Source organism: Mus caroli, chromosome 16, assembly GCF_900094665.2.
Source record: "Mus caroli chromosome 16, CAROLI_EIJ_v1.1, whole genome shotgun sequence".
In the NCBI taxonomy this organism is placed as follows: domain Eukaryota; kingdom Metazoa; phylum Chordata; class Mammalia; order Rodentia; family Muridae; genus Mus; species Mus caroli.
In genome coordinates, this window is record NC_034585.1 from 7,779,172 (window position 1) to 7,803,693 (window position 24,522).

General features: G+C 42.3%; 2 protein-coding genes and 1 pseudogene across 4 annotated transcripts in view; all 3 read right to left on the reverse strand.

The window, feature by feature from the left end:
* Nucleotides 1-8,261, reverse strand: part of Rsl1d1 (ribosomal L1 domain containing 1) — a 9,474-nt gene extending 1,213 nt beyond the window's left edge. The window contains exons 1-7 of the mRNA XM_021185566.2: nucleotides 8,093-8,261; nucleotides 7,258-7,397; nucleotides 6,247-6,382; nucleotides 4,546-4,694; nucleotides 4,358-4,459; nucleotides 1,456-1,549; nucleotides 1,257-1,379 (exon numbers count right to left, since the gene is read on the reverse strand). Of these exons, the coding sequence (XP_021041225.1) occupies nucleotides 1,257-1,379; nucleotides 1,456-1,549; nucleotides 4,358-4,459; nucleotides 4,546-4,694; nucleotides 6,247-6,382; nucleotides 7,258-7,397; nucleotides 8,093-8,236 (888 nt within the window). The 5' untranslated portion in view covers nucleotides 8,237-8,261. The remainder of the gene's footprint in view (nucleotides 1-1,256; nucleotides 1,380-1,455; nucleotides 1,550-4,357; nucleotides 4,460-4,545; nucleotides 4,695-6,246; nucleotides 6,383-7,257; nucleotides 7,398-8,092) is intronic.
* Nucleotides 8,262-11,580: 3,319 nt separating this feature from the next.
* On the reverse strand, nucleotides 11,581-12,193 carry LOC110311147 (annotated as a pseudogene). The gene has a single exon (XR_003835116.1). The product of XR_003835116.1 is annotated as a ubiquitin-conjugating enzyme E2 C pseudogene (transcript).
* A 3,813-nt stretch (nucleotides 12,194-16,006) lies between these two features.
* The window catches only part of Gspt1 (G1 to S phase transition 1), a 37,273-nt gene continuing 28,757 nt past the window's right edge, over nucleotides 16,007-24,522 (reverse strand). For both annotated transcript variants that reach the window (XM_021184378.2, XM_021184377.2), the window contains exons 12-15: nucleotides 23,794-23,967; nucleotides 22,593-22,682; nucleotides 21,972-22,140; nucleotides 16,007-20,249 (exon numbers count right to left, since the gene is read on the reverse strand). In XM_021184378.2, coding sequence (XP_021040037.1) covers nucleotides 20,197-20,249; nucleotides 21,972-22,140; nucleotides 22,593-22,682; nucleotides 23,794-23,967 — 486 coding nt within the window. In that variant the 3' untranslated portion in view covers nucleotides 16,007-20,196. The remainder of the gene's footprint in view (nucleotides 20,250-21,971; nucleotides 22,141-22,592; nucleotides 22,683-23,793; nucleotides 23,968-24,522) is intronic.

Sequence of the window (24,522 nt, forward strand, 5' to 3'; positions counted from 1 at the left end):
CGGACGGACGGACACACACAGAGTGTAGCTGAAAACAGTACCCGTCATCATGTTAACTACCTGGAAGGCTGAGGCAGGAAGATAACAACCTCAAAGGCCAGTTTGAGCTATAGTTATTGAAGTTTAAAACTTAGACTCTGTTTCAAACTAAAAGAGAGACGTGTTATACCACGTCTGCTGTGTCCAAGGTCCCGTACTCAATACCTACCATGAAAATGAATGTATGCATGCAACCGAGAGAGGTTTAAGGTAAGGCAGAGAGAAGGGCAGCCTGGTCTACAGAGTGAGTTCCAGGACAGCCAGGGCTACACAGAGAGACCCTGTCTTGGAAAAAAAACAGTCTATGGAATTCTTTCCTATTAGGAGCTACACTCCAGAATAAATATAAGCAGGAAGCAGAGCCCATGGCCACTAAGCTCAATTTTGGTTTCAATCATTACTTAGCAGAATGCCTTTCACTCTTTGCAGCAGAAGAATACTAAGACAATATGCAACTCTAGAAATAAAGACATGAAACACAACACAGAGATGAAAAATTCAGTAGAGACGATTAGCATGGTCAAAGAGAATTCAAAACAACCCCACTCTAATCAGTTATATGTCTCCTCTTCATCACCCTTCATTCTGTTTTGGAAATAGCACCTGTAGTATTAAGTCTATAAGTGTGTGTGTGTGTGTATCCAAAGTTGGGGGTTGGGGAGAGGACTCAGTGGGCCAAGGGTTTACATGAAAACATGTCAGACACATAGAAAGACAGGCACAATGTTTGGCATCTGAATCTTAATTACAGGCGAGTGAGTGCATCTAGGATCTAGGGAGCTCTTGGCCAGCTGGTCCAGCCAATCAGTGGCCTCCACTGAAAGATCTTGTTTCAAAAATGACAATGGACAGCAACAGCGGAAGACATTCATCCTTGTCTAGCACACAAAATGAAGATGAGTCTTGTTAGGGCTGGAGAGAAAGCTCAGTGGTTAAGCCATCTGCTTTTTCAGAGAACCCAGGTTCAATTCCCAGTACCAAGACAGCAGCTCACAACCCTAACTCCAGAAGATCTGACACTCACAAACACATACGCAGTCAAAACACCAAGGCACATAAAATAAGCCTGAACATCCCCCTCAAGATTGACTCTATACCTTAATTTATTAATTTATTTGAAACAGGGTCTTATAGCTTAAGTTAGTTCTGAACTTGCTGTGATCTCTCTTGGCTACACATTATTAAGCCCCATCCAATATTATAACTTTTATACTAACTTGCTTCCTCAAACTACGGAAGGAAACAGCGTTTTCATCCTGAGATGTGACAAATGAAGAAAAGATGGGCAGGGAAACCGACTTCTCAGTTTTCAGGAACAACAGTTTCACACTCTGCCATTTCTGAAAAAAAGAAAGAATGTCATTTATACACACTCTGCTTTTTTAGAATGGAAAACACGCACTTGCCATACTGTACCTCTGGCAATTTTTCTGAAAGCATTTCTGAGACAGCTAGGATGTTGTCAACGATGTGCTCAGTCTCCATTCCAGTGTGACCAATACGGATCGTACTAGAATTTAATAAAGCAATAAAGTTTTTAACCTTTAACTTTTGTATTTTAAAACTCTACTCCCTGAGTTAAAACACCACCATGCTGAAAGAAACCACCCACAGGTTGGACCACAAGCTGGCTCTGTGGGTGAAGGCACTTCCCACACAAGCCTAACAGCCTGAGCTAAAGCATTCAAGTTCAATCCCAGTGACTTGAGTGTAAAAGACTGACCCTGGAAAATGCCTTCTGACATCTACACTCAAATACACAATAGTAATAAGACAAAACCGGAAAACCCACATTGACCCCAAATCTGTTCTGGGAAGAAATCACCCCCAAAAGCCATTGACACCTCCTAGTTTGCATGTCCTATCCAGCTGAGTCCTTCTGAAATAAGAAGTTCTCCTCTCTCATGGATAACTTATTTTTAGCAGAGACCAAAGCATCTCTGCAGCTATGGGGCAGGGCACAGGAAAAGAATGGGAAGCCCAGCAGGGCTCCTATTGCACTGGAACTACTCCCTCACCAGAGGCTCACTGCGGAGGCATCTCAGGGAATAGCAATGCACAGCAGCTTCTTTCCCAGCTTTTTTTTCTTTAGTCAGACATTGGCTGGCTACTCTGTATGTGCAGGTGTGTAAAGCTGTTTGCCCAGGTAGAGAAAAGAAGAGGAAGAGACAAGACAGGAAGATACATTGTGCTAGGCAAAGCAAATGGAAACAATCAAAGAAATTCGAACTCACCATGCAGTACACGCTACCCTCAAACCAGAGGACCTCTTAGCCCAGGCTCTCCTGTGGTCGGATGTGAGCCATTATATTTGGTATCTCTAACCTTCTCTGACACCAGCCTCTAACTCAAGGGGAGGAGGCCAGGCCCAATGACAACTCCTCTTAGTTACTTAACTGAAGCTAATCAAGGGGCTTCCATCTTGCAGACAGCATACAATGGGAATCTATCTCTAGTGCTTGTTATGCTAAGCCTGGATCCACACACTGACCCCATCTTTGACCACTTAAGATTGGAAAGCAATTATTATCCTTTGTTTTTAAAGCTGGGTGTGGTGGTAGACAAGCCTTCAACACCAACATTCAGGGTAGAAGTCAGAGGATCTGAGTTCCAGGTTATCCAGAATTATAGTGAGACCCTATGTCAAAACAAGAACTGCGCTGGAGAGATGGCTCAGTGGTTAAGAGCACTGACTGTTCTTCCAAAGGTCCTGAGTTCAATTCCCAGCAACCACATGGTGGCTCCCAACCATCTGTAATGGGATCTGATGCCCTCTTCTGGTGTGTCTTCAAACAGTTACAGTGTACGCATATAAATAAAATAAATCTTAAACAAACAAAACCCCCAAGAACTGTTATTTTAATAATTTGAGACAGGGTCTCAATAGTCTTAGCTGGGCTGGAACTCTTTATGTAAACAAAAAGTTTGCTTCAGGCTTAGATATATTAGTCTCTGTCCTCAGTGCTAGGATTAGAGGGATGTGCTACCATGCCTGGTTTACATGTATGTGTGCCTGTGCATGTGAACGTGTGGCTGCCCTTTTATTGTTTCCCTTCAGAGATGAGGACTGAACCCAGGCCTTAAGCACTCTACCACTGAGCTAAATCCCAAATCCTGTAGGTGTTCTTTAGGGCCAGAGACATTCAATCCCTAGAGGAAGAATTACAGGTTGTTGTGAGCCACATGTACCATGAGTGTTGGAAATCATACTTGGGTTCTCTGAAGAATAGATGAGCCATTTCTCCAGTCTTTTTATTTATCTAGTGTGTGTTCTGTATGTCACAGGACAATTTGCAAGTATTGGTTCTCTCCTTACTAGTTCTCTCCATCATACTAGTGATGGTCCTGGGAACCAAAGACGAGTTGTCATGCTTGCTGGATAGGTGTCTTAAACTTGAACCATCTGGTTGACTCCAAAGGTCTTTTCCTTAGCTTAGGTGTAAGGCTCTACCTAGTTCAGGATCCTGGGTGAGGATGAACTGAAGGAATCAATGTGTAGCTACTTCCTCTCAGTTGAAACATTCCTCAACAGGCACAAAACCAAAGAGGCTCCACCCCAAGGCTATCTGAGCTCCAGGCACCTTCTATGGAGTTACCAGCAGCCCCACAGAACTCCAGTGGTACAGTTTCCATGACAACCCCCATGCGTGGGTGGGGCCACTCTAGGTCAGCACAACAAACTCACTGTTCATCAAGACAGACCTGTACAATCACTTCCTTGGTCTATGGTTCCTGCCCTGCACAGGGTGAACACGTATGTTCACCTCTCTCCAGGAATATCAGACAACAAAGACAACAATGAACTCAGTCAGGCTGCGGTGGTGCACGCCTTTAATCCCAGCACCTGGGAGGCAGAGGCAGGCAATTTCTGAGTTTGAGGCCAAGAGTGAGTCCCAGGATAGCCAGAGCTACACAGAGAAACCCTGCCTCAAAAAACCAAAAAACAAACAAACAAAAAAAAGACAACAAACTCATTAATGGGGGATTAAAATTACTTCTAAAGCCCCCCCCCCCGAAGACTTATTAAAAACAAAAAATTTAGGTTTTAATAGAAGGTCCCTCTTTTTTTGGGGGGGTGGGGGGGAACGGACGGACAGGGTTTCTCTGTATAACCCTGGCTGTCCTGGAACTCACTTTGTAGATCAGAAATCCGCCCGCCTCTGCCTCCCGAGCACTGGGATTAAAGGCGTGCGTGCGCCACCACACCTGGCTAGAAGGTCCTAGTTTTATTAACAAGATCCTTAAATGGGGTAGGGGATGGGAGGGATGGGGGGACATGTAAAGTTTAAAGAAATCTCATATAAATGTTCTTTGTTACCTGCAAGAACCACGCTTAGAGATGTTTAAGACGGTCCCTGTGATCCATCGGTTAATCTCTGTGGACAGATTCTTTGCCAGAAGGTTCACAGACACTGGAACTCTATAAAAGCACACAGGCATCAGAACATCGGACGGAGACACAGAAACCCCATACCAGCCAAGTCCAGTCACTGCAAATAAACTCACTTCTTCCTCTGATAAAAATGCCTCCCTATGTGTGTGGGCAAATGCCGTCGAATCCTCGAATCAGTAATAAAGACATCAAAGCTACCCAGGAGGCGGAGCTTGGCTTCATAGGCTTTATATTCTGTTTTTAAAGTTTTAAAAGGGATAATCTAGAATACAGAAACAAGACCAAAACCATAAAATGTTAAAGCATCTAAAACAGAAGGAGAAATATTTAACACTTCCTATTCAGACTGGTCCTAGAGCCATGCCCCTCTCTGATTAATGAATTCCTAAGCAGCTAAAATATGCTAGAGGCTTAGCCAGATGGTGGGAGACCCTGAGAGGAACGATCAAGGAGCCTGGATAAAATCCCAGCATGTCAGCCAGGCACTTAAGTATATGACATAACTTGTTCTTGGGAATTTCAGGTTTGAGGATACTAACTTTGAGCAGCCCAGCAATTGAGCAAGATGCTATCTCAAACAAAATAAAATGAGCTGCAGAGACAGACAGCTTAGTGGTTAAAAGCATTGGCTGCTCTTACAGAGGACCTGGGTTTGATTCCACCACCCACATAGTAGCTCGTGGCCATATGTACCTCTCTCCAGGTCCAGGGAATTCAAGACTCTTTTCTGATCTACATGGGTACTTATATATGTATAAGGTGCACAGACAAAACACCCAGGCTGAGTAGCGCATGCCTTTAATCCCAGCACTTGGGAGGCAGAAGCAGGTGGATTTCTGAGTTCTAGGACAGCCTGGTCTACAAAGTGAGTTCCAGGACAGCCAGGGCTATACAGAAAAAAAAAATACCCATCTTGAAAAAAATACACCCCCCCCCTCAAAAAAGAAAACACCACCCAGACACTTTTAAAAAAGCAAGGGTATTGTGGGTGAGGAGGTAGCAGCCCTTGATATAGAGGTGTAAAGGTTAAATCTAGTCTGAGTTAGAGGCTAGCCTGGTCTACATTTCAAGCTTGGGGTAGAGTCTAGCATGGGTAAGTTTGATCTAACATGTGTAAAGTTTTGGATTCAATTCCTACTACCAGAAGAAATATAAAGAAACAGACTACAAAGATAAACAAATAATGACAAGCCAGAGCCAGATATGTGATGCTCTACAAGTACACAAAAAATTAGGTTTTTAAACAATCTGCAACGGGAGTATAGATGGCTCAGTGCTTTGGAGCCGACTGCTCTTAGAGAGAACACATGGAAACAACCTTCTACAACTCCAGCTTTGGGAAACCCCATTCTCCCTTAGGCACTCTGCTCAAGACAACTAAAAATAAGATATAAAATCTGACATGCATTTAGCTTTTCAGACACCAATCAGAATAGCACCTTTAGCAAAAGCAAATACAGCCAACAATGACATTACAGTGACAATTACATTAAAAGAGAAAAATGGGCTGGAGAGATGGCTTGGTAGTTAAGAGAACTTGATGCTCTTTTGAAGGACCTGAGTTTTATTTCCCACACCAAGCAGGCAGCTTCCAACCACCTGAAGCCCTAGCTCCAGGAGACTTCAAAACCTTTTCTGGTCCCAGAAGACACCTGCACCCACATGCATGCATGTTAGGAACACACATCATAGCCATAAAAGAATAAAATAAAATTACAAAGAAAATAGACCTGAAAGATCAAGAATTACAGCAGTGTATCATACTTCATTTCTATGAAGTCTCTGAAAGGACTTCAACATATCAGCACACCTACCTGAGAGATAGTGTTAATTCTGTGTTTTTTCAAAAGCTTTTTATAGAAACCTTCTGTCTGTTCAGGTGAATCGAATTCATCTTTTGTGAAGAGACATACATCTGAGGATTCGGAGAGAATGCTATGAGGCAAAGGTCTGCAAAACACAACAAAAAAGGCCAGAAAGTACGTGGGTTATTCACAACACATGCTTACTCTCTCATTCAAGGTCATTGCTGACCTAGGAGAGCGAAGGAGAACATACAATACATGCAGGCAAGCCAGATGAATCAGGTGAAAACCTGTGCTCAGTGCCAGGCCTAACAACCAAAGCTTAAGCTCCAGGACCAACATGGTAGGGAGAAATGGCACTGACTTCCACATGCGTGCACCCAATCCTCCAGACAGACAAACACAAATAAATGCTCTTTAAAAATATTTTTAGTTATTTGTTTTCATGTCATTGTTTCTCTGTCTTAGAACATGCTCTGAAGATAATGCTGGCTTCAAGGACTCAAGAGATCTGCCTGCCTCTGCCACTTCTGGCTCTAAAAAAGAAAATATTGGGCTAGAGACCAAATGCAGGATTGTACCCACTCAGCAGTTAAGAGCACTTGCTGCTTTCCCAAGGAGATTGGATCGGATTTCTGTCACCTGTACCAACACTGGGCTGCTCACAACCTCTTATCTCTGCAGTCTAGGTGGTCTGACATCCTCTTTTGGCTTCTGCAAGCACTGGACACATGTGACTCACACTCTGAGTTTTAAAAATTAAAGGGGGTGGGAGGCTGGAGAGATGGCTCGGGGGTTAAGAGCACTGACTGCCCTTCCAGAGATCCTGTGTTCAATTCCTAGCAACCACATGGTGGCTCACAACCATCTGTAATGGGGCCTGATGCCCTCTTCTGGTGTGTTTGAAGACAGCAACAGTATACTCACATACATAAAATAAATAAATGTTAAAAAAAAAAAAAAAGCCAAAGAACAAACAAATCCAACCAAACAACTCTCAAGAGATAAATAATAACTTACACTTTGACCCGAAGTTCTTTCTCTGGAATTTTCCATAATATCACCATTAAAAATAAATTTTCGCTCCCATTCAACAGCAATTCATTATTGTTTTTTTTGGACTTTGAGCGATTAGATATTACTTCCACTGCCTTTCTAATCTGCAGAGACAGAGAATAAGTTAATTTTCTCAATCTATGTTAATTGCTCCCACACAGACATATTTGTTTCCTTTGCTCCTTTGGGGGCGGAGGGCGTTTCAAGAGAGGATTTTCCTATATGGCTCTGGCCAACCTGGAATACGTAGTCCAGGCTGGAGACGATTTCAAAAGATTCGCCTGTCTCTCTCCCGTGTGCTGAGATTAAAGGCGTGCGCCACAAAGCCTGGCGCTCCTCTTTCTATTGGGCAAATTTCATCAGCTTATTAGGATCTTACAATTTGTACCCATTGCAATGTAAGAATCCGTCTAAAACATCTAAGGACCTGCTTCCAGAATCTGTTTACACGTTGTCCTTTCTACGGAAGAGAAGGACTATTCGGAAGCTTCTGCCCTCTACGAGAAAGGAAGCGGTCAGGAAAGGCGCGTCGGCCCTGCTACCAACACTTTGTGTACGGACACACGACCTGTGATGCTGCAGAACCGAGCTCAGAAGCCCGCTTTCCACAGGAGGCAGACAGGCCAGAAGTGTGAGAAGAGCGAGCCCGCTGGGGTGCGTTTCCAGAGGCCAGCCTCGAGCTCCGGAGAGCCCACGCGGTCGCGGGCCCACTTCACTTCCAGCCTCTCGCCCCACACCCTGCGCCGAACGCGGGTCCTACCACCCTGCTTCCCGAATCGTCGTCCCCAAAGCCACTCGCCTGCTCTCTGTCCAGCTGTAAAAGAGCGGTCGGGGTCACTTGCACGTCGGTGGTGGTCGCCTCAGCGACCGAGGCACTGGGAGATTCGGACGCAGAGCCCTTCATGTCGCCTCGTGTAGAAGGCCTGTAGAAGTCAGAGTACATGCGCAGCCGGGAGGCCCGGAACCGGAAAGCAATCAGTAAGACTGCGGGGGGTTAGTTACGTCATTTCCGGTGAGGCGCGAAATTAGATGTTGGGCCCCGCCCTCTCAAGTAGATGGTGTTGCGGACGTAGGCTGTGCCCAGAGTTATTCTAGCGGCAGCATCTTCTTTGCCTCCGACTCTTTCTAAGGCTGCAGGCCTGACAAACCCTGCCGCTCCTTTCCGGAGGACACCGAGCGAGCGCCCTAAGGAGAGACTAAAGCCCTCTCTTCAATCCCGTGCTGTCTTGTGCAGAGCGGGAAGCCGTGGCTCCTCCACTCCGTTCTGGCTTTAGGCGTCGGTTTCCCCAAATTGGTGGTATTCCCAGGAAATAAAGAGGAACTACCAACGTTAGGCGCGGGATGCTGCGCGAGAAACGAAAAAAATGAGCGGGTCTCTCGGGAGCTTCGGCCCAGGTAAGACCTTGAGTGTGAAGGGATAACTTTAGCGTAGGAGAGAATACGCCAGAACGTCCTACAAGTAGTTGCCAAGCATACCCACTGTGGTGACCGTGCCCAATACCGCGTATTCGAGGTTGCTCTCAGTCAGTTCAGGGAGCTCTGGATAGTACCACCAGTTTTTATTTTCGATTGGTTCGAGACAGTCTCTATTGAGACAGGGTCTCTTATTATTGAGACAGGGTCTCTATTATGGCAGTTCTGGCTATTCTGGAACTCTCTATGTAGACAGGTCTGACCTCGAACTCACTGAGATCCTCCTGCTTCAGGTTTCGGAGTGCTAGGATTAAAAGCATCCACCAATACGCCCCCACTTAAGTCAAGATCTTTCTATATCACCCAGGATTACCGAGTGAGCCTCCTTCCCTACGTCTCAGATGCTAGATTTACAAGAGTGAGTGAGTGAGTCCCCTGCCCCCACCTTGTACCGGCACAGTTACATAATTTATTTAGAAATTTTTAGGTGAATGTTAAGGATAGTGACAGGTTCCCCTCAGCTAGCTGCGTGGGAATAAAATGCTCTCCATTGTCAGATGTCTTCCAAAAGTGCGCCTGTGAAAGGACCATGCTCTGCTAGTGTCTGATGAGGACCTTGTCCTAATTTAACTTGTAGAATACAAGTCACTGGCACCTGCTTCTACTTGGCTATTTAGAATCTAGTATAAGATGGATGTTTAACATATTGCAATGACTTGCTACATTGGGCTTGAGGTGTGCAGGCTAACACACTCCAAAGAGCATTGGTGGTCTTAGGTGTTTTCTCACCTGTATTCAAGTTTGAGAACCAGACTTTTTTGGTTTTTCGAGACAGGGTTTCTCTGTGTAACAGCCCTGGCTGTCCTGGATCTCACTTTGTAGGCCAGGCTGACCTTAAGCTCACAGGAATCTGCCTGCCTCTGTCTCCCAAGTGCTGGGATTAGGGCTTTTTTATTTTATGTGTATGGATGTTTTACTTGCCTGTGTATCTGTACACCACATGTGGGAAGTGCTGGTGTAGATCCTCTTAGAACCAGAATTACAGATGTTGGAAACCACCATGCGAATGCTGAGACTCAAACTGTGGTCTTACACCATCTCTCCAGCCCCAAGCACCAGACTTTTGAGCCAAGGAAATTACATGAATTCAGATGATAGATCCTTAAGGCGATTGGAAATAGTAAGTGACTAGAGCCAAAGAATTGCACATTGAAGAAATAGGCTTTTAAAACTGACAAAGGGCCTAGTTACCAAACTTCAGTTACATGTTAAAGAAATAAAAAGTAGCAGTCGGGAGGCAGAGGCAGGCAGATTTCTGAGTTCGAGTCCAGCCTGGTCTACAAAGTAAGTTCCAGGACAGCCAGGGCTATACAGAGAAACCCTGTCTTGGGGAAAAAAAAAAAAAAAAAAAAAAGAAAAAGTACTAGTAAGCCGGGCGTGGTGGCGCACGCCTTTAATCCCAGCACTTGGGAGGCAGAGGCAGGCGGATTTCTGAGTTCCAGGCCAGCCTGGTCTACAAAGTGAGTGCCAGGACAGCCAGGGCTACACAGAGAAACCCTGTCTCGAAAAAACCAAAATAAGAAAAAGTACTAGTAGCCAAGGAAAAGTGGTGGCTTACACTTTAGTGAAGTTGATCTGGTTTTGCTATTGAAAGGTGAAAGATCTAGAACTCTTTGATATTCTTAACTTCAAGTAATGGATCTTCAACATACACCCCCCACACCTCTCAATGTGAGCTGATTCAGTGACTGGGTTCTTTCTAATGGTGCACTGGAGACGTGATAGGATGTCAAGCATGGCATGGTTCTCGTAATCCCAGTAGTGAGGGACCTTTAACAGCAGGATTGCAGTGACAAAACATAAGGCTCTGCTAAAAACAAAACAAAACATTTGCCATGTGTGATGAGGCATGCTTTTAATCCCAGCACTCAGGAGGCAGAGGCAGGTGAATGTCTGGGAGTTTAAAGCCAGCAGTCTGATCTACATAGAGTTCCAGGACAGCCAGAGCTACATACATAGACCCTTTCTTGGAGGAAAAAAAAAAAAAGCCAGGCAGTGGTGGCTTTTGACCTAAATATTTTTTGAGGATACCGAACAGTTGTGATATTTCATAATTGTGCCCTTCCAGATATGCCATTCACCGTTACATTACTTCCATCATCAGTAGCCCAACTCACGACTAAATTCAAATTAGCAACAATTGTTTTTTTTTTTTGGTTTGTTTCTTTGTTTGTTTTTGAGACAGGGTTTCTCTGTGTCTCTGTGTAGTCCTGACTGTCCTTGAACTCATTCTGTAGACCAGACTGGCTTCAAACACAAGATCCCATTGCCTCTGTCTCCTAAGTGCTGGGATAAAGGTGTGTGCCACCACCACCTGGTAAACAGTTTTCTTTTTAACAAAAATGCCTTAATCAAACAAGCAAGTTTGTTGTAGCCGCTTAATCATATAGTCTGTCTATGTAAGCCGTCGGCAGAGGCAAAACTATGGGAGACAGAGTTTTACAAAAAAAACAGACAGATACAGACAGTAAAACGCTGGGTGTAGTAGTATCTACCTTTTTTTTTTCAATGTGTATTTATTTAATATACATTGTTAAGGGTTCAAGCAGATTTAATTAATTTATTTTTTTTTTTGGTTTTTTGAGACAGGGTTTCTCTGTATAGCCCTGGCTGTCCTGGAACTCACTCTGTAGACCAGGCTGGCCTGGAACTCAGAAATCCGCCTGCCTCTGCCTCCCAAGTGCTGGGATTAAAGGCGTGCGCTATCACTCCCGGCTAGTCAAGCAGACTTAATTTAAAAACAAAACAAAACAAAAATAACATAGCTTAGAAATCAAGGAGAAAGGACAGATAATCTAAGAAAAAAGACACAAAAGAGGGGCGGCCAGCTTGCATCAGGGATCTTGGCTGGAGACCTGCTTTGAATAGGTTTCTTGCAGGTACTTCTTAAACGCTGTGGGGTTTTTCCAGAGCTCCGCAGCGTGTGTGTTCAAAGGGCTATCGATGTTGGGATCTCCTAGCAGGCTCTGGATAGAGCGCAAGATGGTCCTGACATCATACAGTGCAGACCACTTATCCTTGAGGATGTCCAGGCAGATGCTGCCCTGGGTGTCCACGTTGGGGTGGTAGCAGGGTGTGAGGAACTTCACTGTGGGTGCGTTGTAAGGGTAGCCACTGGGGAACTCTAGGGAGAGTTTATACCTCAGGTCTTCATATACGGTGCTGGCTGCTCCGTGGACAGTCCCTAGCCATTTGAACAGGTTGTCTGACTCAGGGAAGGCAGAGATTCCTTTGTCACCAGAAGTCATGAGGATCATCAGTTCCTGCTGTAGCCTCTTGCCCACAGGGCCTCGGGTGGCGCCCCCGCAGGGCTCGGCTCCTTTTCGAACCGAGGCAACGCTGGCAGCAGCTGGGTCAAGGTTTTGCGAGGCCATCCCAGAGGTGCTGGCACTGAGACAGGAGTATGAAGACGAAAAGGCAGTATCTACCTTTAATCCCAGCTCTAGAGAGGCAGAGTCAGGTCGATCTCTTAAATTTAAATCTAGTCTTGTCTATTAGTAAGGTCTTAGACAACTGTGGGCACACAACAATACTCTGATTTTTAAAACCAAAACAAAAAAAATTGGAAAGACCACTGAGGTTCTCTAAGAGCTAAATGAACCCTGAGGTGTTCATTGAATGTCTGCCTGAGTCTTTGTTTGGGACCTGTCCTTTCAGCCTTTTATACTCAGAAAATGCTGGGGAATTATTTACATTTGGCTTTGGTTCCTGAATCTGCTCCAGATATTAGAAAAAAACTCCAAAGACTCAAATGCTTTGCAGGCATGAATATTTTATGGCTTCTAGAAGTAGCCCAGAAGGTATTTAATAGTTGAGACATGTGAAGACAAGGATAGGGTGCCCAGGCCACCAATGAAGCTACTCTCCTACAGGCCAATAACATGATGGTCACACTCCAGTCCTGACCCTTCAAACTGACCATGTCAAGCCTGTAATATAAAAATTGGTCAAGATGGAGAGGCCTCCATTAGAAAAAGACCAGTGTACTTATTGTAAATAAAAGAAACATTGGATAAACGAATTTCTTAGAGGCTCCAAACCAGAAGAAGGTATTTCTGGGCTGCAGGGAGAATTAACAGTGGGCTCTACTCTCTTAGGCCTCTGAGAACCATTGACCACAGGATTAGTGGGAGGCTACCTTCTAGTTTCTGGTAGTAACTGCTAAATGTCTGTTTTAAGAAATCTGTTGAGCCAGGCAGAGGCAGGCAATTTCTGAGTTCAAGGCCAGCCTGGTTTACAGAGTGAGTTCCAGAACAGCCAGGGCTACACAGAGAAACCCTGTCTCAGAAAACAACAACAACAACAAAAACACCTCAGTTGAGTCCAGTTGCAAACAGAAATGCCAGTTCAGGGGTCCCAAGTGTGGTCAAGGACTGTTACCCCACACTGGAGAAGACAACAGACTTCACAGACATTTGACCTACTCCTTCTGGAAGTCCTGTGGTGCTTTGCCCATAGATTACAACATCCTATGAAAATTGAGCATCACCGGCACCTTTACTCCTCTAGAGACTTGAATCTCATTTGTATCTGCTTAAGAGCTCAACTGTCCTATGTCTGAAAAATATCTCCTAGCCTTTCTAGATTGCATAGTGGAAGCAACCCCAGATCCCAAGAACTTGCTCTAGGATCTGTAACAGTTCTGTGAAGTTTATAGCAAGGAACAAACCCTCTGAGCTTGGGAGCCCACGACCTACTTGTCATGCTAAGTCTCTTGGCTATAGTCACAACAATGGGATTGAATCTGACAGTATTCTGAGTCAAAGGCTAGGTTTAGGGATTGCAATTCCTATCAATGTAGTTAGAATCAGACACCCTCATTTCCGTACCAGTTGGCCTGGAACACATCCTTCCTGTCATTCCAAAAGCCAGAGACCCCAGATTAGCTGCTGATCCAGGATCTCTGGTACATATATAATCATGTTGAGGCCATCCAACTCTCCCTAACCTGTACACTTTGCTTAGCTTCCTCCCAGCATACCATCAGGTCCTTCACCTAAAGGAAACCACCTTCTCCATTACCCTGGCAGCATTGAGCCAGCTCATATTTGCCTTTGAGTAGACAGATCCAGTGTCTGGCCAGATGAGCTAGTTAGCCTGGACATCATTACCCCAAAGGTTTAGAAATTATCTGGTATTATTAGGAGAAGCCCTCTAAAAAGACGTAATACAGTGGTTGTCAGCTTTCCTAATGCTGCGACATTCAATACAGTTCCTCAGGTGGTAACAACCCCCCAACCATAACGTTATTATTTTGCTCCTTCGGAACTGTAACTTCAGTAATGTTATGCATCATAAGGTAAATATCTGATATTCAGAATATTTGAAATACAATCCCTGTAAAAGGACCATCCTACCCACCCCCCAGCTGTTTCGACCCACAGGTTGAAAGCTACTAACTTCTGGATATCTTACCCTGATTCAATCTTGCTCCAATATGTAGATGACCTTCAGCTGACCTCCAACTCCACTAGCTGCTTGATGACACCAAGGACCTAATCAAGTAACTCCAGACACTGGAATAATGTCTCAAAGAAACAGCCTCAACTTTGTAAAATAGGGGTCTCTTTTCTGGGCTATGAGGTCACAGAAGGTAAAAGAACTTTCATTGCCTCTCATAAGACAGCTATCTGGATTGCCACATCTCAGACCATGAAGAAGAATGTGAATTCTTGGGAGCTGCCAGCTATGAATTCCAGCTCTTCAATTAGACAAAGGTTGGGGGGGTAGGATTTCCAAGACTTAATATGAGCCCTAACCCCAAGTTTGGCTTGACCTGATGTCATTAAGCCATTCCACTTTTTCATCTTTGAAAGTCATTGAAAGGGTATCTTGACTCAGACACTCGACCCTGATGGAGACCCATGGCATACCTAGCTAGCTAAGTACCTGAACCCAGTGACCTCACAATAGCCTCCTTTTGTTAGCTACAGCCATGCTATACGTGCTATAGCCATGTCTTGGGGTTTTATTGCTGTGAAGAGATGACACCACGATCACAGGAACTCTTCTCCCCCCCCCCCACACTGCCTGTCCTATGCCCCTGCTTTCCTCTGCTCTTGTCAAGTGTCTGCAAATAATGAGGCTAATTCGTCTTGATTCCTGAGAAGGAGAAACCTTTCCACGGAGCCATCCTGTGGCTCACAAACCCTCTTCATTACCACACCCTTAATGGAGCCTGAGGCTCNTGTAGACCAGGCTGGCCTCGAACTCAGAAATCCACCTGCCTCTGCCTCTTGACTGCTGGGATTAAAGGCGTGTGCCACCACTGCCTGGCAACATGTAAGACTCTTGATTACCACCAAGGCAGTTTCTTCTTAAGTGTAGCAAAGCTTTAACTCATCCTGAAAAGATTTCTACGAATACCATAGACATTTATATCCTGTATGAGGATGCTTCATCTCAGGATGCGTCAACCGCTCATCTCGATCAGGTTTTGCTACAGATGGTTGTGAGCCATCATGTGGTTTCTGGGATTTGAACTAGACCTCAGAACTAATAACAGTCAGTGCTCTTAACCACTGAGCCATCTCTCCAGCCCCCGCTTTATCACACTCTTGCTTACAAATTTTGTTTAAGCTAAGAGTGGTCTAAAATAAGACCAAAAATCTGGCCTTTCACAGCTGATGCAGCAACTCACTGTCTCAAGATATGAACTACAGTTGCAAGTCAGACTGTGGTAGTACATACCTGTAATCCCAGCAAATAAGGAACCAGAAGCTTGAAGGTCGCTTCAAGTTCGAGGCTAGCGACCTACACAAGCCCATTCTCAACCTCCCCTCACCAAAGAGGAGTGTACAAGAAACACATTGCTGTCATTCAGTTAACCACTGTATAAACTAGTTCTGTACTCACCCTTGCACAATTAAAAAAAAAAAAAGGGCACATGCCATTTGGTCTCTTGATCTTTATTAAAAATCCTGAATTTTTGAGGTTTATAGCTTGGACAGAATAATCTTTTAATCTCTCCAGTTCTACTGTTCATAGAAAACCACACTGTGATGTTATTTACTATCACCTATCTCTCACAACCCTTCCTGGAGGGTTGTTTCTATTCTGTAAGATCATTATATAACCATACAAAAGCCTCACACACCAAGCAAACATGTTTTAAACTCTGAGGTGACAGCCTGTTAGGTCCATCCAACAAGTCTGTTAGATATTTCCAATACCTAATACAAAAATATTATAGAGAAAGTAACACAGAATACAGCAATGTGATTATAAACAGACAAACACATCAAAAGGAAAGATGACAATTTTTATTGTTACAAAACAAAAATTTTAAACTTCAGTCATTTGAGTAATTGCAAGAGCAGACTAAGGGCTTAACCCTCACACAGGCACCAAGTCAGGCGCAGTAGGTAGCTACAAATCATAAGACCAGGGTTTCTTCCTATCTAGAAGTCGAATCCATGTTTTGGAATTAGGCCAAAAACATCAAATTTTGCCAGTTCTCATTAATCTTGTTTTTTTTTTATAATGGGCTCTAGGTATTAACCAAGTAAGTAAAAACCAGTCACTAAATCCTGGCCTGAGAGATCCACAGTTCTCCTTTAAAACTAGATAAGTGTGTACATTTCTGGGATCATGTCCCTTAAAATGCAGACTCAGACCATCACCTGAGGAGGGCCAGAGCTCCCCCCAGCTCCAGCACAAACTCTTCCCTGGGCAGCAAATGGAGGTAGCAAGGCCTCAGGCTGACATCTGAAGCACTAAGCTAATGTACCTAGCAAAGGGGAGCTTCAGGGAGCACAAAATGCCACTCACCTGCACAGTCCACAAACCTGAGGTTTCCAGGTCAAGATTTAAAGGGCACAGTGGCATATGTGAAAAGGCAGAAAAAGCAATACTGTTGGGCTACTTAGGAAATCCATGTTTTCTGCCTGTGCAGGCTTAGAGCCTATTTATTTTTCCCTTGCACCAGAGATCAAGCTTTCAATATTTACCCCTCCCAGTACCTCCATGCCCTCATAACAATCCCTAGTAAACAACCTGGCTAGCGTATTATTGTTTCAAGGAAGCATAGGATTAGAGGTATGTGAGAAGTACATTTATTGAAGGGAAGACTCATTAATGATGTTCTAGGATTCTAAAAGTTACGAATATCCCAGAACAAAAACCATCAAGTATCAAATCTACCCTACCTGAATTCTGGCAATAAATTGGTTGAAATACAATTGACTAAATTGCTGCTAGAAAATAACACTTTCTATTCCGCATACTACAAAATCTAACCAATGGCTAAATTTAAGTTATGAATTGTGCATATGTCATTATACTTATTTAACCAAGTTGCTGCCATGGCAAGATCTCTTAAGAAACATGGTCATGAATAATTAGATGGCATCTGTTACAATCACTGAAAAGTTAGCTGGAAGAAATACATACAGTATTTGGAGATAATCCCCAAAATACAGTTGACTGCTATCTATCTACTTTACATATAGGTCTGTGAGAGGATTAATTGAACAGTTTATTCTCATAAGGTAGGCCAACAATGAATGTAACATCTGAATCATTCTAGTCAGTTACAGTGCTGTAACTGGGATCTTCACAAGTGTTCTAAACTTTGCAAGTTGCCTAACATTAAAAGCTACAGCTTTGTCCCTTGACTACCTAAATCTCTACCCAAAGCAATGAAGTAGTCATTCAGCGAGGCAGCAGTCAGTGAGCAAGTCCACGCCAGTGAGCAAAGGTGCTAGAGTGCTGTCACGTGTAAACAGTCATCCAAGATCATGAAGGAATTACTAGCATTTCTGGACATTGCCAAAGAGTCTGGGTGACTTTTTTCCCCAAATGTTCATTCATCATGGATCCCTAAGTTGTAAAACTGCATCTGGTTGCAAGTATAAGCCAAAATATTTGCAGTACTTCAACTGATGACAGGAACTGTCCAACCAATTGTAAAAGTAGATCTAGTGGTTTCAGAAATGAATTATCTTGTTACAGGAAATAGCTTGACATCAGTTTATAGTTTCTTACATGCAATTACTATGTATTTCAAGATTTTTAATAATAAAAAACAAGGAGAAAATGTGTTTAATCATTTATAACCATGTTGCTTTGTCATTAAATTTCAGGCAATATACACTCAGTTCAACTTCTGATGGTTTGGTTTTATATACCCCCTGACCCCCCACTGGATAGCAAATTATTTATTAACAACAACAAAATCCTGTACTTCCTCTTCCACAGTAAGGAAAGGATGACAATTACATTGCTTTTAAATACCATCTCTTAAAAGTCAATAGCATAAAACTCATATGATGATCATTAATGTAAAATGGGTCAAACCAAATCATGATGCTAACATGCCTATGTTAAGTATAGCTGAAAAGCATAAGATCCAGAATGTATTATCCTTTTGCATTGTCAACCACATAAAGTTTAAACTTGTAGAAGGCAGAATGATAGCACAAAAATGTATTGCTCTTTAAAAACCCAACATCTGCACACATTTCATGTTTACTTCGGACATTTTACCTCGTTATTGAAGTGACAATCTGATATATAACCATTACTTTAAAATGGATGGGTTGAAATGGTGATACATACCCTTTCAAACTTCCAAGTCCCTAAAATGTATGGTGTTGATTAATTCTGTTGATGTGATTCCAATGAAAACTTTTTAGAATTACCTTCATCCTTCTATTGCCCTGTAGAGGTAGGCCTTTCATAGGTGCTGGCCAAGCCCTGGGACTTAACCTTGGCAGCACACACACAACATTCCTAAGAGTCTAAGTGTTCTAAGCAGACAGAACTTGTTTCAAAAAGGAAATCTTTCGAAATTAAGACTCAAGCATTTGCTAATACTTTTCCTTATTAGCATGGCAATATAAGAAGGATTTGTTCTCATTAGCGCTTCCATATATCACAGAAAAGCCCAGATATTTGCAAACATCATGAAATTTGAATTTCATGTAATAGTCATATGTGTAGTTCAAAGAAGCTGTAGGCACAACCTTGAGACACCAACTCATTCATCTTTGCAGCTGGCGTTTCATTGTATTTTGGTTTATGACTGGAAATACAGTTGGCTTTTCTTTTCTGCAGAACAAAATTACAGGGATGGGCCATACCATTAAACATATCGTCAGAACATATCTTAGGAATCATAATGGACAAGAGGCCATTCTCACAAATGGAAGCACATTCCGTACAAAGGAGGCCTCTGACAAACCTCTTCTACTTCCCATTCATTCTCACGAAAAATTTCAGGCATGATAGCTGTAGTAGAAAGTCATCCTTCGAGCAGAAACCACCAAACCACAATGCTGCACGTGGTTCATCCAAATCATGGTTAGCAAATTCCAGCTTACAGTTAAGAAATAATTGAGATAAAACCTATTCTGTGCTTGATTCTATTTATTCCTGTTTATGTTAGTGTACGCAGTTTGTGATGACTAAAATGTTTATTTAGTCTTTGGATTGAGAAATGGCCCGAAGCAGCAAGGCTCTTCATCCTTTAACGTTACTGACAACGTGGGTAACCTGTGAAACTGACAGGGTTTCATACTAGATGCATGCAGCTCTGAGAGAAATCAAAGGGTTTGCCAGTCTCCCATGCTTTACTCGGAATTCCACTATGTAACAAGCTAATGGAGCTGTCTGTAGGGATGTAATTTCATTAAGCTTTACTTACAAAGTTGACAGTAATGCTGTTTTTTTAATTTGCAAACAACTTACTGTCTTTAAGAAATCATACTAACTGGCAGGAAATAACCAATAGGCCTAGTTAGGAAAGCAGCGTTAAAGTTGCATAAAGGTGCTTATGTATGCACTAACCATCAATAAGGGCTCAAATAAAGTCCTTCCTTTAATACAAACTTGAGCAGTGTTTGTAAATGCTCCATTCAAAGTGAGTGAGTAGGGAGAGTTTAGAAAAATCCAAGTAATAAAATGTATTCAATTACTTGGCAGTTAAAAAGCTAATGCAACAATGTTACATTAAGATAAAAAACAGTATTCAAAAGCAATTCAAATACCGAAAGGGTTCAAATTGAATATTTTATTAACATGGTAGTTGTCTTTTTAACATGTGCAGACACACTCGCACACTCAGAATCATCTGCCTGGGAGGAAAAAGACTAACTATGCTAAGAAGAAAATGAAAAATAAAAAAATTCCTGTAGGTTTTCATTATTGTAGGCAATTATGTCCACATCACTTACAAAGCTATTGCCGAATCTGTCCAAGGAAGCGAAGTTTGAAGGGGGGGGGGGGGCGCAAAATCTTGGGAAAATTCAACAGTGGCATAGCAGAGCTCTCAATATGAGAAAGCTGACATAATGTGGACTTTTGCTGTGAACTTTCTTTGCAAAGTATGGGGAGAGGTTTGTCAATGGGCAGGAAGTAAGAGAAGGCGGTGTGAAGTAGGCTCTGCAGTCAATTTCCTCACAGTATTGTGCAGGGTCATCAGGAAAATGCTTACTCTTTCTCTGGAACCAGTTTCAGAACTTTCCCAATTGCAATGGTCTTACCTAGAAATCAAATTTTGAGGGAAAAAAAAAAGAAATAGAAAACGTCTTTAAATAGTTAACAGCAAGTTTATGTAATGTACTAACCAAAAGAAAATTTTGTCATTGTGCAAATTCCTGATTTAATATCTTTGTTCACCCAAACCATGGTACTTGGTTAGGTCATTTTAAATGAGTCTTACTGGGAAGTGGCGTACAACAGCAGAGTACCACTAGATGATAGAATTAATAAATTACAGCACATTCAACAACATGGCTAAACTTAAAAGAACCTGCTAAATAAAGCAAACCACAAAGGGTCACAGACATCTGTATAGCAACTGAAAAGGAGACCTATCCGTAAGTGATTATAAAGACAGCGTGTGTGTGGCTCGGTGAAAACATTCTCCACGAGCACGCCTGTGGATTTAAGGGTGCAGAAGAACAAAACCACATTCATGATTCATTACTCAGGACTCACGAAAAGCCTAAACTGTTATCTTCCTGCATTCTTCCTTTCTTTTCTTCTTCCTGTTAGATTTTGTCAGGCTAGCTGGGCCTTGCATAGAAAGGATGTCTCAAAAACAAACAAGCAAAAACCTGTTAAACTATTAAGTATAAAAATGTCATTATCAGGGCTGGAGAGATGGCTCAGTGGTTAAAGAGCACTGACTCCTCTTCCAGAGGTGCTGAGTTCAATTCTCAGCAACTACATGGTGGCTCACAACCATCTGCAATGGGGTCTGATGCCCTCTTCTGGTGTGTCTGAAGAAAGCACTGGTGTACTCTTATACATAAAATAAATAAATCATTAAAAAAAATTTTTTTTTTAAATGTCATCAACAAGTTTGGAAGATAAAGTGTTTACAGTGAAGCCATAAGATAGTCAAGCTTTGGGGGAAAAAGTAACATCAAGAGTTTTATACTGTACTCTCCACCATGGTTTAATATCGGAAAGTACCATGTTAAATCAGGGTTATCTGTATTTTCTGTTTAACTACAGAGCTTTCTGTAGTTTTCTAGTTGCCAGACATGGGGATTCACACTTGAAATCCCAGCACTCAGGAAGCCAAGGCAGCAGGATTGCAGTGAGTTGGAGGCCAGCATAGGCTCCACTATGAGACCCTGCGTCAAAACAACACATGAGGCTGGGCATATAGTGTGGCCTGTGGAGTACTATAGGACATGAAAGTCTCCCAACACTGGCAAAGCAGAGGCAAGAAGATCACAAGTTCAGGGTCATCAGATCATCTGATACAGTAAGTTTGAGGACTACTTAAGACCTCATTTAAAAAATAAAATAAAACCAACCAGCCAACCAACCAACCAAACAAACAAAAGACAAAGTTTTAGAAACATTAGACCACAAGAAAATATTCCAAAACAATCATCCCATTTTCATATCAAGGAATTTTTGGACCATTACAAAAAAGTTATCAATCAAAGGTAGTGTAGAAATGGATGCCCTCCAGAATGTGAATTACATATTAAACTAAAATTCAAAAAATTAAGCCACATAACCCTTCTATTCTTCATACTTACTATAAAAGTCTTCATTATAGAAATGTCTTAGTAAATTTAATTTTTTTCCAACATAGAACATTACTGGTAGTGTATGATAATTCTGTTTTTTATTCAAGAACAGAACATAAATCTGGGGTTTGTTTGAATCTACTGCAGTAAGAGCAGTACTTACATAATGTTGATTACTAAAGCCTGATATCAGAGACACTGAAAAATGCTTACCCTCATCTCTTAAGGTAAAACGTCCCATCTGAGGGAAGTCCTTAAAGGTCTCCAGGCAGATGGTTCCTGCTGTCCTTAAACGCGCAATGCATACTTGATCTTGTTTTACAAAACGGGGTCGAGTCTTACTTTTCTCTCCTGATTTCTTGTCTACCAAGCAGATTAAGGCCTAGCCAAGAAAAGAGGGTAAGAAAAAAAATTAAAATGTTAAATGTAAGTAACTCTAAAAATACAAATAAATGTAACCTGAGCATGGTATTGAATACCTGTAATCCTAATGCTTGGGAAGCCAAAGCAAGAGGAGGATAAGTTCTAAGCCAGCCTAAGCTACATAGAGGGACCCTGTCTCAAAATAACAAAACCAAAAGACAGACAGCATGCTAGCTTTTCAGGTAAAAGCACTTGCCACAAAAGTCTCTTGACCTGAGTTTGGTCCTCAAAGTGGAAAAAGACAAATGACTCCCAAAAGTTGTCCTCTGACCTCTGTCCATGAACCACCATACTCCCTCCTCCCAGAATGGAAAAAAAATCTATTAATAATGCTAATCAGAAGTTATCCAGACACAACATTCTTAAAACCCAAATAACAAACAAATGTGTTATCCTAGAAACCAAACTCACCGTTATTTCGACTTCTTCGATGCAGGTGTGAATATGCAGCACCGCATTATATCCTGGGCAGATGATGGACTTGTGCTCTATAATCACTATCTGTCAGGTAAAAACAAAAGAAAAGCCTCAGTTATAACTATCTTCAATGCTCTAAAGGTGTAACATCCCAAGCAGTAACAGTATTCTCTTTTACTGTACTTCTATCTTGTTATTTTGTTGTCCAACCTCAGCTCTACCATGCCCAGTACCCTGTATGGAAACGGGCAAGTGCCTGGTGGATGTCAGTTCAACAGGAGACTAAGAAGTCGCCACTGTTTATCACCCATGGAATACAGGAACACATTACCTAGATGTGAGCTTCCCATAGCTTATCCATTTCTCAATACTCAAGGCAGTCAGTAAACAAGAGAATGTATTTGGCATTAAAAAACAAACAAAAACTTAAGTCATACTTTTTTGGGGGAAGGATTTAGATTTATTTGAGTTTATGTGTCTTGAGGCATAGTCTTGCCTACATTGTTTTGTCTGTGCACCACCTGCAAACCTGGTACATGAGAAGGTCAGAAAAGGGTACTGGAACCCATGGAATTGGAATTATAGGTAGTTCTAACCTGCAGGTACTTGGAACCACTGTGAGAGCAGCAAGTCTCTTAACCACTGAGAGATCTCTCTTTAGCTCCGGTTTATTTAACAGTACTCAAAAAGTTCTGTTAATGGTACCAGCCATTTGTTCTTACTCTCCCAAGATGGTCAGGTTAAATATAAGCAAGACCCAAGTCTAAACCTTAACAAAGTAAACATTACTTAAATTTTACCAACAAACCAAAAATAAAATGAAATTTACAAGGAAATACTACCTGGTAAATTTTTTTAAAAAAGATTTATTATATTTACATATACTGTAGCTGTCTTCAGACACTCCAGAAGAGAGTGTCAGAGCTCGTTACAGATGGCTGTGAGCCATCATGTGGTTGCTGAGGTTTGAACTCAGGACCTTCAGAAGAACAGCCGGTGCTCTTAACCTCTGAATCATCTCTCCAGCCCCTACCTGGTAGATTTTTACAGCATCTTGAAACTGTGAGATACTATAGCTGTAATGTACAAATGAGTTCCTCTGATACAGGTCATGTGGCATGTCACAAATACTCAGGACAAAGGCCCTGAAATTAAGTTTTAACAACCATGAAGATGAATGTAGTAACTTCTTTACCTGGGCATCAAATGTGCGTCCAGAATGACAAAGATTATTAAGATCACAAAGGATGAATCCTGGAAGAATCTCTTCCTCTTCAATCCCTTTCAGTCTGATTTTGAGGTTTTCACCTGGAGCTACAGAGTCCGTTTCTACATCATCAGAAAGTATTCCAAGAACTTCCACGTTGTGCTTACAAAGAAACCAAAGTTAGAAGTTTTCTGACATGTGTACATTTTATAAGATATAAAATGATCTTGATGCTTATTAAGAAGCTACAAATCTAAAAGTCAAAATAAAAATAAAATATTTTAGCCAGAAATGAACTTTTGAGGAAAAGAAAGGGGATCAATCTTGGCTTGTCAGACAAGCACTCTGCCACCTGCTACAGTTGCAAATGTCACAATTTGTTATTTTTAAACAACACATTCTACTAACAACTTCTAAGTAGAATACAGAACAGACTTCATTTTCAGAATTAAACCATTGTGATGATTAGGTACTGTCAGCCTGACAAGATGTAGAGTCACTAAGAAGTAACTGTGCAGGTCCACTGTGAGGGTCAGTCCCTGGGCGCGCTTGCATAGAAGTCCTTCCCGTAAGGTAACTGACGTGGGAAGAATCCTCTTCAGTGTGGCTGAGGTCATTCCGAGCTGGGGAACTACACTACAACATGGACAAAGTGAGCTGAGCGCTGGTATTTATCCTCCTCTGTCCGCAAATGCATTGTGATAGAGCAGTGCCTTC